Source organism: Amblyomma americanum, chromosome 1 (assembly GCF_052857255.1).
Source record: "Amblyomma americanum isolate KBUSLIRL-KWMA chromosome 1, ASM5285725v1, whole genome shotgun sequence".
Taxonomy (NCBI): domain Eukaryota; kingdom Metazoa; phylum Arthropoda; class Arachnida; order Ixodida; family Ixodidae; genus Amblyomma; species Amblyomma americanum.
The window spans coordinates 117,011,300-117,026,091 of record NC_135497.1 but is presented as its reverse complement, the minus strand read 5'-3'; the positions used below and the strand labels follow the sequence as shown (position 1 = coordinate 117,026,091).

The 14,792-nt window shown below is 49.9% G+C and overlaps 1 protein-coding gene across 1 annotated transcript; it reads right to left on the bottom strand.

Moving 5' to 3' along the window:
• Positions 1-870: 870 nt before the first annotated feature.
• LOC144135152 (uncharacterized) lies at positions 871-2,594 on the bottom strand. The gene is made up of 2 exons (XM_077667894.1): positions 2,175-2,594; positions 871-2,117 (listed from the first exon to the last, which is right to left on the bottom strand). The coding sequence occupies exons 1-2, from the start codon at positions 2,490-2,492 to the stop codon at positions 1,458-1,460; spliced, it is 978 nt and encodes a 325-aa protein (XP_077524020.1). The 5' UTR covers positions 2,493-2,594; the 3' UTR covers positions 871-1,457.
• Positions 2,595-14,792: the final 12,198 nt, after the last annotated feature.

The following is a 14,792-nucleotide window of genomic DNA, read 5'->3' as shown; positions in this document are numbered from 1 at the left end:
ACTGCAAGACGAACTGCAGCCCTTCTTGCAACGCTATGAGGTATGAATTTTTGCCGGCGTGGCACTAAGGGTTGCAGTGACCCCAAGCTGGTAAATATCGGTGCTCCGTTAAAGTTCCACACGATTACAGTGAAGCGCTGACAGTGCGACTGCCCACCAGTGATTGTGCATCAATACTACGTCGGTCACTTTAGCAATGTTGCGTGCAAGCGTTCACGGCAAAGGCGGCTCCTCCCATAGCCGTTCTGCATGTAAAGCAGTAGTTGCAACTAAGCTTACTGGGAAAACTGAGCTATGAACTAAAACTCGCTGAATATTGTCAGATTTCCAGCCTGTCTTGCGGAAGAGGAGCACTTAATGGATAATGCGACCTTTGCCACACCCCAGGCCAATGAGAGAGAGAGGGAGCACAGGACTAATCGAATGCGGGTCAGACCGGGCTGGATCCAGTCACTCTACTGCATTCAGTGACACGACTTTGTTCCAAGTACTTTTCAAATGCAAATAAAATATTTTCACGGCTGGAAGTATCTTCTTGGTAGTATTTACGCAGAATAACTGCAACTGTGCCTTGAAAGCCAACGAAAATGTTCCTTGCATCAGCGGGTAATGTGAACATGGGTATAAAGAGTCCTATACAACCGGGCTCACGTGCACAAAGTTTTGCGGCACGCAATGTCTCTGAGTACATACGCGAAGCAGCATCTCAACTGGAGCACGGTTGTTTCACTCTCCCGCCTGTAGAAGCACCCTCAGCTTCGCAGTGATAATTCCGGAAGAAAAATCTACTAGAGATCAGGGTTTTTTTTTTTCATTAGACCACGTCCCCGAGTTTGGCAGTTTCAGCTGAGAGATTTAGGTACGAGTGGTTAAACTCACTGGAGAATATGCCATTTCTACGAGCAGTGCGGATTTCACTATTTTAATATTTATTGCTACATTTACAAGCTCGGGTGATTGCTCCCGTCTACTTCGTAAAATTGAAGATAACAACAGTTTGCTGATGATAAGGTCCTAACAATAGAGCCTCATGTCTGACGCCACATATCTTCATCTATTCTACAATGTTCCTCCTGGGTTCCTATCTCGCCACTAGTCCTTCGGGGTTGGAAGTGGTGGGCCTGGAGGGTGGACTAAACGGGGCAGGCTATGTGATGACGATGTCTGCATCGTTGAGAGGCGCCTCACACCTGGGGACCGCTGCTCAGTCACCCTCTTCTCAGACTCCTGTCTTGCAACGACAACGAAGATGAGGGAAGCATGTGCCCCACCATCTCCTGCTGGAAGCCATCCTCCAGCAGCCTCCATGTGACCCCAATGTCTCCCGCTGTCTCTCAGTTGTGGTGCACCTGACCTTATGCTGCGCGCGTTTCGTGCGCGTGTTTCTCTAGCTCCTCCTAGAGCTCACGGACGCCAGGTGAACAACGCGCAGCCCGGGCACCACCAGCGGGGTTTTATCAGAAGGTGAGGGAGACCAGCGGCAGTATGGCTGAGAGCCAGCCGCTGGTGCAGAAGTTCTTCCTTGTCTTCTCGGGCGTCAGGGAGGGCAGGCGGCTCAAGGGCAGCAGGCGCACCATAAGCGTCTCCGTGGGATGGAAGGCTCCAGCAGCATCCTGGGCTAGATCTTGAGTCAGGATGGCGACTTCCTCAGCGCCTTTGATGGTGCGCATGACTCGGGACGCAAGCGCTGGTGGTGTGCGCCCAACACGGTCTGCCGAGGGACAGATGACGTGAGCAGCATCCTGGGCGAGATCTTCCTGCAGTACAGCGAGTTCTGCGTCATCGATGGTGTTGAAGACGCATGATGCAAGTGCGCCAGGCACATCCAGGACAAGGTTTGTCGGAATTGTAGGGAATGGACTGGCAGCGTGGTCGAGAACCAGGAGCACGGTGGGGTCGGCCTCGCAACGACGACGGTACAGGACGCGTGCAACGAGTACCGTTACGCGCCGGGTGTGGACCAAGATGACACGGTGTTCGGCTTCGGCTCCAGTCACGAACACATGGTGGGGCTGACCAGTGCTCCCTTCTGTACCCTCAGGAAATGGCAATTTGATATGGTAGAGCATGGCACAGAGCTGGGTCTCCTGGGCAGCACCGCAGCAGCTCTTCAGAATCTGGACGAACAAAAGGAGGCTTATCCAAGCTCCGGAGAGAATGGGAACGCATCTTACCTCTGAAATCAGGGCGCCCCACCTGTCGCAGGCGTACAACCGCTGGCCCTCTGGCGAGCGCCCGTAGCGCCTAAGGAATTGTCTCCAGGTCGACCGCGGTTGATTATCCTTGTTCTTGTTAAGGTGGCGGGCCGTCGAAGAGCGCACGGCAGCAATCTCCAGCAGAACACGTACTCTCCTCCTGGGGGCGCATCCCTGGGCTCCGGCGCAGAAACCAACTGCGACGAGGGCTCTCTGGCAGTTCGATGCGGCGACGCAGGGCTCTGGGAAGGCTTCTGTCGTCGCCGGTTCCCATCGAACCGCATGGTGAGGGGTCATCTTGTTGCCTTAGAAGGGGAGATGGCCTGGGGCGACTTCGGTCACTGTAGTCAGCTGGGACGTATGCCTTGCGGTCACAAACAATTCCGAACTGGCGTGGCACGTTGGCTGGTTGGCTTGCGCTGAAAGCGGTTCGAGGTACCGCGTGGTGCGCGAGCTCCCGTTATCTTTCTCTTCGGTAGTTTGAGCATGCCGGCTGTTGCGGCTAAGTGGCTACGGCGCTCGGGCAGCTGAGCGCGAGTTCGCATGTTAGATCCCGGCTGAACAGTTATATACCGGTGGAGATAAACTGCAAAAAAGTACCCTGCGTCGAGATTTTGACGCTCGTTAAGAAAACCATATTGTTGAAATTATTTTGAAGTCCTCAACTACGGAAATAGTTGACAGTAAGGTGATCTGTCTGTCATTTCAAAGGTCTTGCACATTGAGGACAATGTTAATAAAAGTTATATGGAAGAGGTCTTTGTCCTGCAATGGACTTAGTTAGGCTGATGATGATGATGAACTACGGTATTACTCGTAGCCCTGATGTAGGTTTGGCACCTACAAGTCTAGCATTAAATATATGAATTTCATTGTAGGGCACGCATATGACTTTATAAGCATGCCATTGGAGGCAGAACTAAGAGACCCCCCCCCCCCTCCAAGCTCCGGCCCGTGCAGCTCTGCTTCGGGGCGCCATCTGACAAAGTACTTCTGGTTTCGAAACAGGCCCACTGCGCCGGTATGGACACCAGAAGACATTGGCCAGGTGGAGCCGCCACGCAGAGTGGCAAGGATCGGAACTTGGAGGAGGGAGGAGGATCTGTTACTTTTGCCCCCGATGGTGTACATTGCACAATGGTCAGAGATAATGTACTTAGCCTAGACGTGAAAACAAGAAGAGGACAAATGGAGGGAGGCCATAGTGGACATAGAAATGGAAAGAAGGGAAATACGAAGAAGGAGAGAAAGAAGAAAAGTGGAAAGAGACGACGGCTCTCGCCGAAAAACTTAACTCGGCCACAGCCTAGTTTAGCCAGTCACTTCCCCCTCCTCATTCTATGGACTCTTGTCGACAACAATTGGCAGTTCTATAGAAAAGCTGCCGGAGAGGTCAGAAAAATGTTCAGTGTGAACATTTTTCAAGAAAAATGCGGATACTAAGGAAATTGGCGTCGTTGAAAACAGGGAGAAGAAAAGCAACATCCGAAGCATACCTAATAAAGATATTGTGTAATAAATGTCCTCGAATTTGCAAGAACTCCTTCATAATTCCTTCAAATTCGTGGTCTTCCTTGCGCATGTGTTCCTCAAGAAATGTGCTGCGAAGGCCCTGTCACATTCCCCAATGCTGGCATGAACGCTGTACTTTCACACGCATGAGCTCGTCAGTGAAGCGTCATTTTTTTCCTGTCAGCAGCTACCAACACGCTCACTGTCAACAGGCACTTCGGACGCTCCGGTGCGAACTGGGTGAAACCGTGTTTCCACTCCCCATAGCCGTTATGTGCAGCGGGGACTACATAACTGCCGACGACCACATGACTGCTATAGTGCTCCTGCAGACACCGCTGCGAGTTTGGCAGCGTTTATTTACTCTTGGTCGCCTAGAAACGCTGCTCAGTTTCTGGCCCATCGTTTGAGGCCAAGCACCACCAGCACCCTTTCGTGCTTTACTGGTTTGCCGTTGTGCACGAGCACCCCCCCCCCCCCCCCTATGCTTAGGTGAGCTCTTGTCCTGCGCACCTAAAAGCGCTCTAAAAAATCTACATGTTTTTATTATGTATTTTGATGATAGGCCCCACTGTAGATTAATTTCCTGCGACAGCGATTTAAGAACTGTTAGTTACCTATGGTAATGAAAGCGAGTAGCTACCCGTTCTAAACTACGCAGTATTCAGCTCGCGCCGCTTCACAGCATAGACACGATATTCACTCAACCGGCCTGAAAAACGCTAAATATCTGTGGGCTAAAAGATGCTGGCAGCAAGGCTGAGCCGAACGAGCTGGCTCCTGAAAGCATTGGTGAACGTTGGAGGTCTTCCAATAAGCTTTGGACGGCCTTACCCCGAATAAGCTTTCCCCTTAAATAAAACCACTTCTGTAAAAACACCTGTTCATCAGTGATATAAAGGGAAAGTTTCGCTAAATTACGTTTTTTAAACACTTCAAAAATTGCAGGCTGCAACAAGTTGTCTAACGTGTCATGATTCTCTCCCAGTCGCTGCCACTCCTAAAGCATACCAATGGCGACAATGAGACTCATTTCCAACAGTCTCACTTCCCTTTTCTCTGAAAGTGTTTTTTTTTGTGATAACTAAACAAGGAAAATACAAGCTACACGCAATGTTTTGTTACCCTGAAAGTAATTTAAGAGAAGAGAACCACTATTTACTGCACGAAGCAGCGAAACAACACGGGAAAACTTTTCTTTTCGGTACTTCTGATACCCACGGATACTGCAGTCACTAGTGTATCAAAAGAAACGTTATTTCTTGCGTCTATGACTCCCAGCAACGAATAAAACAAACGGCAAGTAAAATCTTGTACACACTAAACTTTTCGTCACTGGTGCCAAAACTGATTGGCTTGCGAGGCCGAGAGTGAAGCAAGCGTTCGAAAGAACCGCCACCCTTGCTGGCTCAACTGACTCGTCCCGATTGTTTGGGGGGATCTACGCGACGACCTTTCAATGGGAGGACGCGGGCATAACAAGTGAGCCGTGCACGAGGCAGCGGCCGCAGGTCCGATTGGCGGGGCTCCGGGCCCGTCTCCGGGGCGGAAGCCAGGCCACAACTCACGAGGCGCGCAGATTTGGCGGAGCCAAGCGCTCCTTGAGCCAGACGTCGGTCAGGCTTGAGCTCCGACTGGAGGGAAATATACGAGGAGTCTCCGAAGAGCACCGCGAAGGACGCGGCTCATTGAAGTCGGTGATTATACGGCTCATAGAGTAGCGCTGCTCTCCCCCTGCGATGCCGAGGGGCTTAACGACCCTTCGGAGGGAAAAGGCCGCGACAAAGACGAAACGCTGCGGGGATCGCCGTGCGCTAATTCTATATGCGAGATGCGGCCGCCTGCTGGCACGCGCCGATGAGCTGACACGTGACGCCGCTGCGCCGCCGGCTGCCCGAGGCAACCCTGCGAGCCACTCAGACACGAGGGGCGCTTCGTGCGCATGGAGATGCCAGATGGCCTGCTACGAAGAGCACGCCAGCGAGGCTCTGAACGACGCAGTGTTTGGGAAGGTGTTCAGCCACGATAGGATTTTGCACCAAAATGTTCTTGCAGTGCCTTGTATTACGTAAAACACGTAGACTTCGCTAGAGAAACATAGTTCCTCCTTATTGCAAGTTAAAGGCACATCTTCCACCTTTGCAGAAATTAAGAATATAACTGCAGCATGTAGATACTTCATGGAAAGAGTAACTTGAACAGTCTCTATTAGCGAGATCTGACGCCAGGATAAACGCGTTAGCAGGAACATCGTCCGGATCCGTATCAAAAATACGTTGGCTTTGTTAGGCATCGTATTAAGACAGTATACGACTACGAAATGCCAGCGTCATTTGTAATGCGGGTTGTTTGAGTACCAAACCAAATCGAAAAACTAGCGCACGCTCCCCATTAAGCGTCTCCTGAGAAAAAAGAAAAGTCAGTTCGTTTCTCTCTATTTTTTTCTGCGCTAAGTTGACAACGATACCATCTAGCTGGGAAAAAACATACTTTGCCAGCGCGCGGGCACATCATTCCTCCTCTTTCATTCCACACTCAAGGACGCTTCCGGTTGAGATACCGCCAAAATCAAAATTACAGCTACTAAAAAAAACGAAGAAAAAAAACTTGGTTGACTAGAAGCTTCACCGCTGCACAACATTCAAAAGCGTAACAAATGCAGCTTCGGTGCTCTATTTTTAAGTCTACATTCGACATCAATCTTTCACTGAAAGAAACAACACTTCGATCTTAGCCAACGCTGTCAACACAGCATGTCCTTTCAAGCCTCGCGAGAGGCGGCCCACGCTTTTGGAAGGCGCTCTCGTTCTCTCGATTTTCTTCTTTTTTTTTTGTTCGGGTGAAATTTGCGTGGTTTCAGTAGGCGCAAGGAACGAGACGCTACTCCGTGTCATCGTCATCACTGACGCAAAAATGGCTATTCCACAGACAGGAAACACACGAGAAGTGCGCTCTTATGTTACGGCAACAAAAATGCTTGCTCTGGGATGTTTTCCTAGAGAAAATATACAAACGGTATTTCCAGAATGCAAAACAAAGTTTAAAAAAAAAGTAAACTTTATTTTCAAATCAGCATGAATGGAAGAACCGATCGAAAAGGCCCTGCACGTACAGACGCACCAATTGCTGCAGTTCAGATTCTTCTTACGCAGCATTCGTTCATTTTTTTTTGTTCTTTTTGAGCCGAAACACCGTGCTCTTAGCAGCGCTGCGTGTTGGTGAATATTTGTAGTGAATCCTTCCTAAGAATCCTAACACCACTTCCCCAACAATATTGCTCTGCTGAATGTGAGCGGTGTAATAACTGTTTTCCTAACCTTCTTTCTCGACTCCCGCTGGTGGCGCTGAATAGCGCCTTCAGGTCGGCGTTCGTCCTCGCTTAGATTTCACTGCTGCGTCGACTGGATCGACGCCCCAACATCTTCTGGGTGCTCGCAGCCAACGGAGAGGGCCGCGTGACTAGGTCTGTGAGGGTTACCTCAGCTGGGCGACGCCAAGTGACGGCTTGTAGACACCTATAGTCGCAGCGTGGCAAACTCTGACGACCTCCTCTCGGCGAAGAGAATTCCTCTGTTATTTCTCTGAGGGTCTCAGAGGCTCGTATTGTGCACGCGGTTAGCACTGTTCATTCGAAGCTCCACAAACCTGCACAACCGCACGAAAATTTTATTTATAAGATACGTTTAGAGCAATGTCTATATTCTTCTAAAGGCACCAGAAAAGGGGACGGGTGCGTTCATCGCTTCTGTCTTTCACATCTGACGTATATTTAAAAACGGAAAATACATTCTAGACAACAAACAGCAAGAAACGGCATGTAAGCGACTAATGTCATTTTTGTGCAGATGTACACATCTTCACAATACCGGGAAAGGCAGAAAGAACGGTAGGGACGGAGGGAATGGAAAGGGGGGAGGGGGGGGAGGATGCTAATAAACTCTCGGCGCAAGTTTCTGCCTGCGACCTGCACATCTGAGCGCTGGTGTAAACCCCTAATTATCCGCGCAAATCGCCCCTCAAAGCGCGCCGTCGAGGCCGTTAATTAACAATGCGCGCGCGGGTGCCGGCCAAAGGCAAGTTGACTCCCAAGGCGACACGCCCCCCCCCCCCCCCCCCCCCTTCTCCGAAAACAAGCGCAACTCGGACGCGCAACGCCGAAGCCCCATCCGAGCCGAGACCCAAATCGGCCCGGCGGCCGCCGCCTCTGCGCTTGCTCACGGGGCTTTTTGCTTGCCTCAAGCAAAGAAGCGAAACAAAGTAAGCGTCCCCGGCCATCCGGATCAGGTGAGAGGCGGGCGAGGAGGAAAGATAGAAGCTGTCCGTGGAGCCGTCCGGGTGGCTGCCTCCCGTGTTATGACTGCTGTTCCTCGCTGAATGATTCCATGAGCGGCTTAGGCAAGCCCTCTGAGAGCCGGCGCTAACGTGCAGATCGAACGGTGCGAAAGGCCGGATTAGCTTTACCGTTAGCCACGTATAAAGCGCGAAGAGTATTGGCAACCGTTACTGTACGCTAGGATCAGGTGGCACTGAAATGTACGCATGTTCACACGGCGTACTATAATTACTACAAAAAGTTAAAGAAAAGCATAAATATATGGCATTTAAACAGAAATGAAGGCCATCACCGTTTCGTCTGGAGAAATTTCGGCTAGTAACCTACAATCCGTTCACAGAGACCAGATAACTGATGGTTCTTTAAAACAAATTGTATTCCATAGAAGCGGGTGGCAGAGAGTCAGGGGGCGTATGAGATTAAGAAGACTTCGGGAATAAGGACAGAGCTAATTGGTGGTCAGTTGGATAGGGCCTTGTCCTGCACTGGACGAAGCTGGGCTGACGATGATCATTGTGTATCTGTAACATTAGCGAAAATGTTTTCTTTATCTTTTTTGGGATGTGGCCTCGTCTAGTGCGACACAGCATCTCTGTTCCAGAGCCTAGAGCTGTCAGCGCCCGTTTTAGGTGCAAGGACGTCCACAGTACGGACGTGGGTCGTATAATAAGATCTTATACTCACACGCTCTCCAATTTTACACTACCGGGTTCGTAACAAATGCCGAATCCAAAATGTCGGTAGAAATAAGAGCGCAGACGTTTGAACACAAACGTGTCGCTAAGGTGCGAAGAAAGAACTGCGCGAACGAGGCACTGACTGCGCAAACTATACCCCTATACCACCTTTCTTTTACTTTTCCTTTCCCACAAAAATGCATACATGAACCGTAAAAACAGGTACCTGGCAACAATTGTCATCAGAGCCAGTGTATATAGCAGTAGAATACGACTATGTTACACAGAGCTTAAGATCAAGGTACTCCTCGCCCGACCAAGATGCGAGTCGCAGTCGCTCTAAAGGTGAGTCGAGCTTGTCAACTATACGTATTTTCTGCAGAGAAAGCGCCTGTCTAGCTGACTGGCGTTTCCGAAGCAATGGCTTTAAGTTGTGGCGTGTTGCGTTGAACCTCGGAATCAAATGGGTCTACAGGCCGCAAGAAAGTGGTACGGCGCACAGAAACCCTCTCTGGGAGTTTATGGCGAGGCAACAGGACGAGGCGGCCTCCCGCGCTCCCGAGCGCGACTCCCTGCGGACATTCGTAGCGAATGCGCGCGGAGTATAGGGGAAGCAAAGAGAAGAGATTCCCCTTCTCGTGCTTTCCGCCGCGTTTTCTTTCGCTCCAAGCGCTAACGCTCGAAGGAGAGGAATACATTTCAGTTTGCCTCCGGACCAGAGGGGGCCCTGTTTGGATGAAAAACTTGTCATTAGTGCGGGCGAGTCGGCAGAATAAATGGGAGCGTGATTGAACAGGGCCTATTTGACCCCCAGTGGAACCGTTCATCACTGCCTGTTGCCCGAGGAAGCGGTTGCTTCTTTTGCTGCCGGCGCCAAGTGCAGCTCTCGTCGCACGCGAGAGGCACAGTGCACTTGGGCCGGCGGGGAGGGCGCGCCTTTTGTTCTTGGAGCGCGCTCCAGTACCGCCCGGATCTCCCGCGTAATAATGGAGTTTGGCACGAGGAGGCGACGTGGCGGGGTCCCCGATATGTCACGGCTGGAGCCCGAGCACAGGCCGATACAGATTATTACGACGCTAATCGGATTCTAACTGCCGAAGAGCCCGCGAACTCGCCAGCCTAGCATTACGGGCCAGGAAACGCAAATAGGACAGCGGCGCGCCGATGCAACTTTTTTTTTTTTTTCGGACGTGCGCGACGAGAGCACGGTGACTACCGATGATGATCCGCCGCGCGCTTGGAACGCCTGCGCCCGGCCAGCGTCATCGCCATCAGTTACCAGGGGATCGCTAGGTGCAATAAATCCGCACTGTTGCGACCGGTCTCCCTCCACCACTTTCCTCTGCATGCTTCCTTTTTCTTCAACTCGCAAGTAACGGCTTTCCAGGCACCTGGTGGTAGGTATCACATTGGCGTCCATTCGTCCCCAGGTGAATTTTACCTCGTTGAAAAGAACAAAAAAGCAACGCCAACTTTAAGCAGCGCTTAACTGCAACTTGCGCCTTCATACAGATCTTTTAAGTAACACTACCAAAACATAAGCGTGTATCTCTCCTATAATTGGTCTTTGCAACGTCCTGTACTGCTTTAGTCCCATATAATTAAGATTTAAAAGAACTGTAAATGCTGTCTGTGTGTATATATGCATACGGGGCGATGACTAATTCGAGAAACGAGGTAAATAATTCGCGAGCCGGATTTAAAAAAGATGCAGTGTTGCCACTGGCGCAGAAGTCCTCTTGCGGCAAATGTACGTGCGACGACCTGCCGCCTGTACTACCCCAAGGTTGCCACCCGCTGCCTTTGCATATATCTCGTGCCTTCATAACAAGTTCGATGAATATCGGCTTCCAATACGCCGTTCCCAATACGACTCTTGCCAAACATATTACCTAAATCCTAAGCGAATTGGCTGAAACACATAGCCTAAGCGCGGACTACGTCACTCCGAGAACACGCTCAACTTTACTGTGCGGCAGTGAGCTGGTAATCCACGATTCGCGCTTTCCACTTAAATACTCTCACGGGAACACGGAAGTAACCCGAGCGAGCGGCGTCGCGCGCGGAAGTTGCCTCATTCCGTCTTTTTTCCAAGCCCCATTGCTGAGTTCCGACTGCTGGGGGCCGCGCCACATGCCTGTGATACAAGTCTCCAATGTCCCTCAACCAGCACTTCACAAGCAGAAGCAGTTCGCTTTCAGGTGCTCTCCCATGCCATCAACCGCAGCAACGGTCTGCTGTTCGCTCATGCTTAAAAGTGCAACGACGCCCGAAACACCAGACGACGTGGCCACAACGCGTTAAGCGCCCGCAGCGCATGAAGACGGGACGTTGAGCGAGCAAGCTGGACACTCCTGCAGTGGTGACTCGGGTGATTACAGCGTTCGGCTTGTGAGGATGAAGCCGCTTGTTCGAATGCCGGCACCGGCAGCAGCATTTCGATGAATGAGAAATGCTGCATGTGAATTGATGGGTGTGAAAGAATGCGATGTAAGTGCATGTTGAAGAACCCCGGGTGTTCGACGTTAGCACTGAGCCCTCCAAAATTGCGTCTCCTTCTTTCTACCTCCTTTCAGCTATCCATCGTGCGTTGCCTCACGGAGCCATTCGGATGTATATATTGAGTGAGACAGTTTCTGTGCCTTTCTTATCCTAACGCCCATTATAAGCAGGCCTAGCAGCTTATATAAAAGCTCCGCCAAATTGCAGACAAGCTGGACGTTACGCGGCGCTCTCCGAGTAGAGGGTAAAGTATGAATACGCCACCTCTTAAACACTGGGCCTCGTTCGTGTGGCAGGTGTGGATTCTAAAGAACTTCATGTTTGATGAAAATCGCAGTAACAGTTGTTCCTGCATCGATGAAGCTCCGGATCGCATTTCTTAACAACAAAAAACTATTTGGACACTGCAGTCGCTTGTGCCTCAAAAGGATGGCAATGTGACGTTCTGGCGTCGCATTGCCATTCATGCGTTTTTGTCAATTGCTGCGCAGCCAGAAATACAGTCCGCCAAATAAAACCCAATACATTTCGAGTACATTAACAGGCACTGACACACGCACCTACTGCGGCAAATGCTCGACTAACAAGAAATCAACAAGACAGTCATGAAAAACTTGTTTTAAACGTGCTAACACAACATATATTTCTTTTAAAGGCGCAGCGAGCGAAAGCATTTCTTTTACTGGAGCTGAAAATGTGTTTTTATTCTTTCGGCAACAATGCTACAGCACCAGAAACGGCGAGTTGTTGAACAATCGTTCAAGTCGTGTATGCTAAATTTTTTTGTCCCACCTTCCTGACGATGGCGCCAGGGATTAGGTCCTGTAAGCTCCGCCTCTTTCGAACATGCTGACACCAGAGCTTGCGCCGGAGCTACATATGTAAATGAGGACGTGGCGCACGTTCAATATTTCATGAATTTGCGATGTGTCAAAGGACTACATACAAGAAGTATTCACTCCATTATTTACCAAGCTGTGGGCTCTTACAGCACCGTAATAAATAAATGCATGAACTCTTGAACATAGAGGGGACTCATCAACATTCCAACGCACAGATTGCCAGCAAACGCACGTCAATATTGCAAGATTGTACGGAAGCGCAAAACAGCGGCAGTAATTTCGACGTAATTCCTGTAAGGAAGGTTTAAGCGTTTGTAAATGACAAATCACGTGGCATCGCCGTACAGAACTTGGGCTTTGCTTACAATTAATCGTGCGAAAAAAAAAATGTCTAAAGCAAGATGCAGTTTCCATGCATCAAGCTGTTGCTTAAACATGTTAAAAATATGCTAAGGGTCTGACGTGCGCAAATATATCATGTTCACGAGTAGGATTTGTAAGAAAAAAAAAAAACGTGGGCACTTAGAGACAGAGGCCATCATGCTCGATGCCTTTGCACATGGTCAGATGAAACATTTGCGCCATAAGCCCTGGCTGCACAATTTTTCGTCTCAGGCGGAGAGCGGAGTGGCGCGCTGTTTAGTTCTTCTTTCCTTCGATATTTTGAGCCCATTCGACAACATGCGCAAATATCGAAGCACTAACGCGCGGCTGATGATATCAACGGCGGCCTAATGGTCCAGCGTGCTAGGCGGTTTGCCGAAGCCAAGATGCGCCCTTCACTCAGCAGCCTTGAGCCGCACGTCAGTTCTACCCTGGCCGAACTAGCAAGCAAGGCCTCTATATCCCACGGCGAGCGCTCCAAGGACGTGAGCTCCAGCACTACAGTACCACTACGGCTGCTGGTTCGCCTGACCGTGCGGATAACGGCCCAGTGGCGCGACTCGTGTTTCGAGGGGCACATTTATGCTGAGCTCTAAAGTTACTAATTAGACAGTGATAAATGGTGGATGCGACCTTGAACTCGTTTTAAGCGCACGAAAAGGGTAGTTGCGAACCGCGCCATCACGATTAGCGTAGTTCGTGCAAGGTTACCATTCACTTCGACAGGCCTTCGACGCAGGCAGGACGCAGTTAGGGAGCGCTTGCTCAGCTTGTCTCGCACGCAAAGCACCTGGTTCTGAGGTTAAAAATTGATTACTTAGCTGGCAGCACCACCCTTATCAGAGTACATAAAGAGCAAAACTGCATAACAGCGCAAGTTTGTTTCGAATATTCTCGCAGGCTTGTGCAGCCACCTGGAACTCCTAGCGGCCGATTGTTCCCTGCGGGACAGCTGGGATATTCTCGCATCATTGTCATGTGTTTCTCAGTCACCCTGTATAGCAGCCAGTGACAGTATTCGAAATCATGGTACGGCTTAAACAGAATATCTTCGCAATTTCTGACTAATTATGAGTAGTTCGCCAGAGCTACTTGAGAGCCTCGTTTCATTTCTGTTTTTTCTCGAAAACAAGTTTTGTAGGCGAATCTTCTCGAGGCGTTACGTTAACAAAGTTCCGGGAGATAATCACATAAAACAACACTTACAAGGAGCGTCCAATATACGCTCAAAAATTATATGCTCCAGTAAAACACTGGTAACGGAGTTCAGCAATATTTCACAGAGAACTTAGTTGAGAAGCAGTCGTGCTGGTTCGATATCCTAAAACCCATAAAAGCACTAAAACGTCTTTAAACCATTTTCTAAATGATTTATTCAGTACAGGTCCGCGTTCACTTTCAAGATAAGCTCGTGAAAGCTAACGCGGCTTGCGCGAGCAATATCATCTCAAAAAGGATTCGTAGTTGTCTATGAAAAAAAAGACAACTGGCTCTCGCTATGCACTGGAAAAACTCTACAGTTTAACGCTACAATACTATACTACAATTATGAAAAAAGCGGCTCACATCCACAGGCGCTACAAATCCGGGAAAGCCATCCATCTTATTGTTTGCTGGTGTCGTAGCTGTGCAATATAAGCCGTCGTTTAGATACCAGCCTACATGGCTGGTATCTGTAGCCATGTAGCCTACATGGCTACATGCTGTTTGTCACAGGAAAAGGGAGTCAGGTACACAGCAGCAACCTGTTTGCAGTTTGTGTCCGATGCCCTGCGTTGCTTGTTGTAACCACACGCTTTCTCAGCCACCAACGCCCACATTTTGTACGGCTCACTGCAGGAAGTCGAAAGAACCACGCTGGCATAGGTATCTCCCCCTAACCAGGTGCTAAAAGAACTCGGTCAGGGATCGCAAAAGTATCTTTTTGTCCATCTGATGGATCGGGAGATCTAGCCTCTTCTTGTGATAGTAACTCTCTTGCAAAATATTCGGAAGGCCTCCTCTGCTGGGCAGTTATCAACAGTTCGCTTAGCTCCTTAGATGCAGGGTACTCGCCTCACGCTCAGGTGTTGTTAAGGGCCTGCAGCTAACGATACCTTCGCAACCGGGCTCCACTACTGGCAATAAAACCGGTACTTGCAGTTCAAACGAAGAAACATTAATTGGCTTGCGTGGTCCCGCCCCGCACTCTGACGCAACCTGTTGGTTTCGAAAGAGCCACTTGCTGCGTTCCGTAGGGCCACGCCTGCGTGAAGCGAAGTGCCTGCTTAGTCGAAGGCCAAATTGCGAACGGGCTCTGCAATATTTTGCGCATATATAAAAAAAAAGAAAAAAATAGGGCGAGAAA

What these genes read in the sequence shown, in the direction of transcription:
- LOC144135152 (XM_077667894.1), bottom strand. Translation starts at nt 2,492, where the DNA reads ATGACCCCTCACCATGCGGTTCGATGGGAACCGGCGACGACAGAAGCC. An exon ending in GGGGCGCCCTGATTTCAGAG is followed by an intron (nt 2,118 to 2,174) that starts GTAAGATGCGTT and finishes TTGTTCGTCCAG; the next exon opens with ATTCTGAAGAGCTGCTGCGG.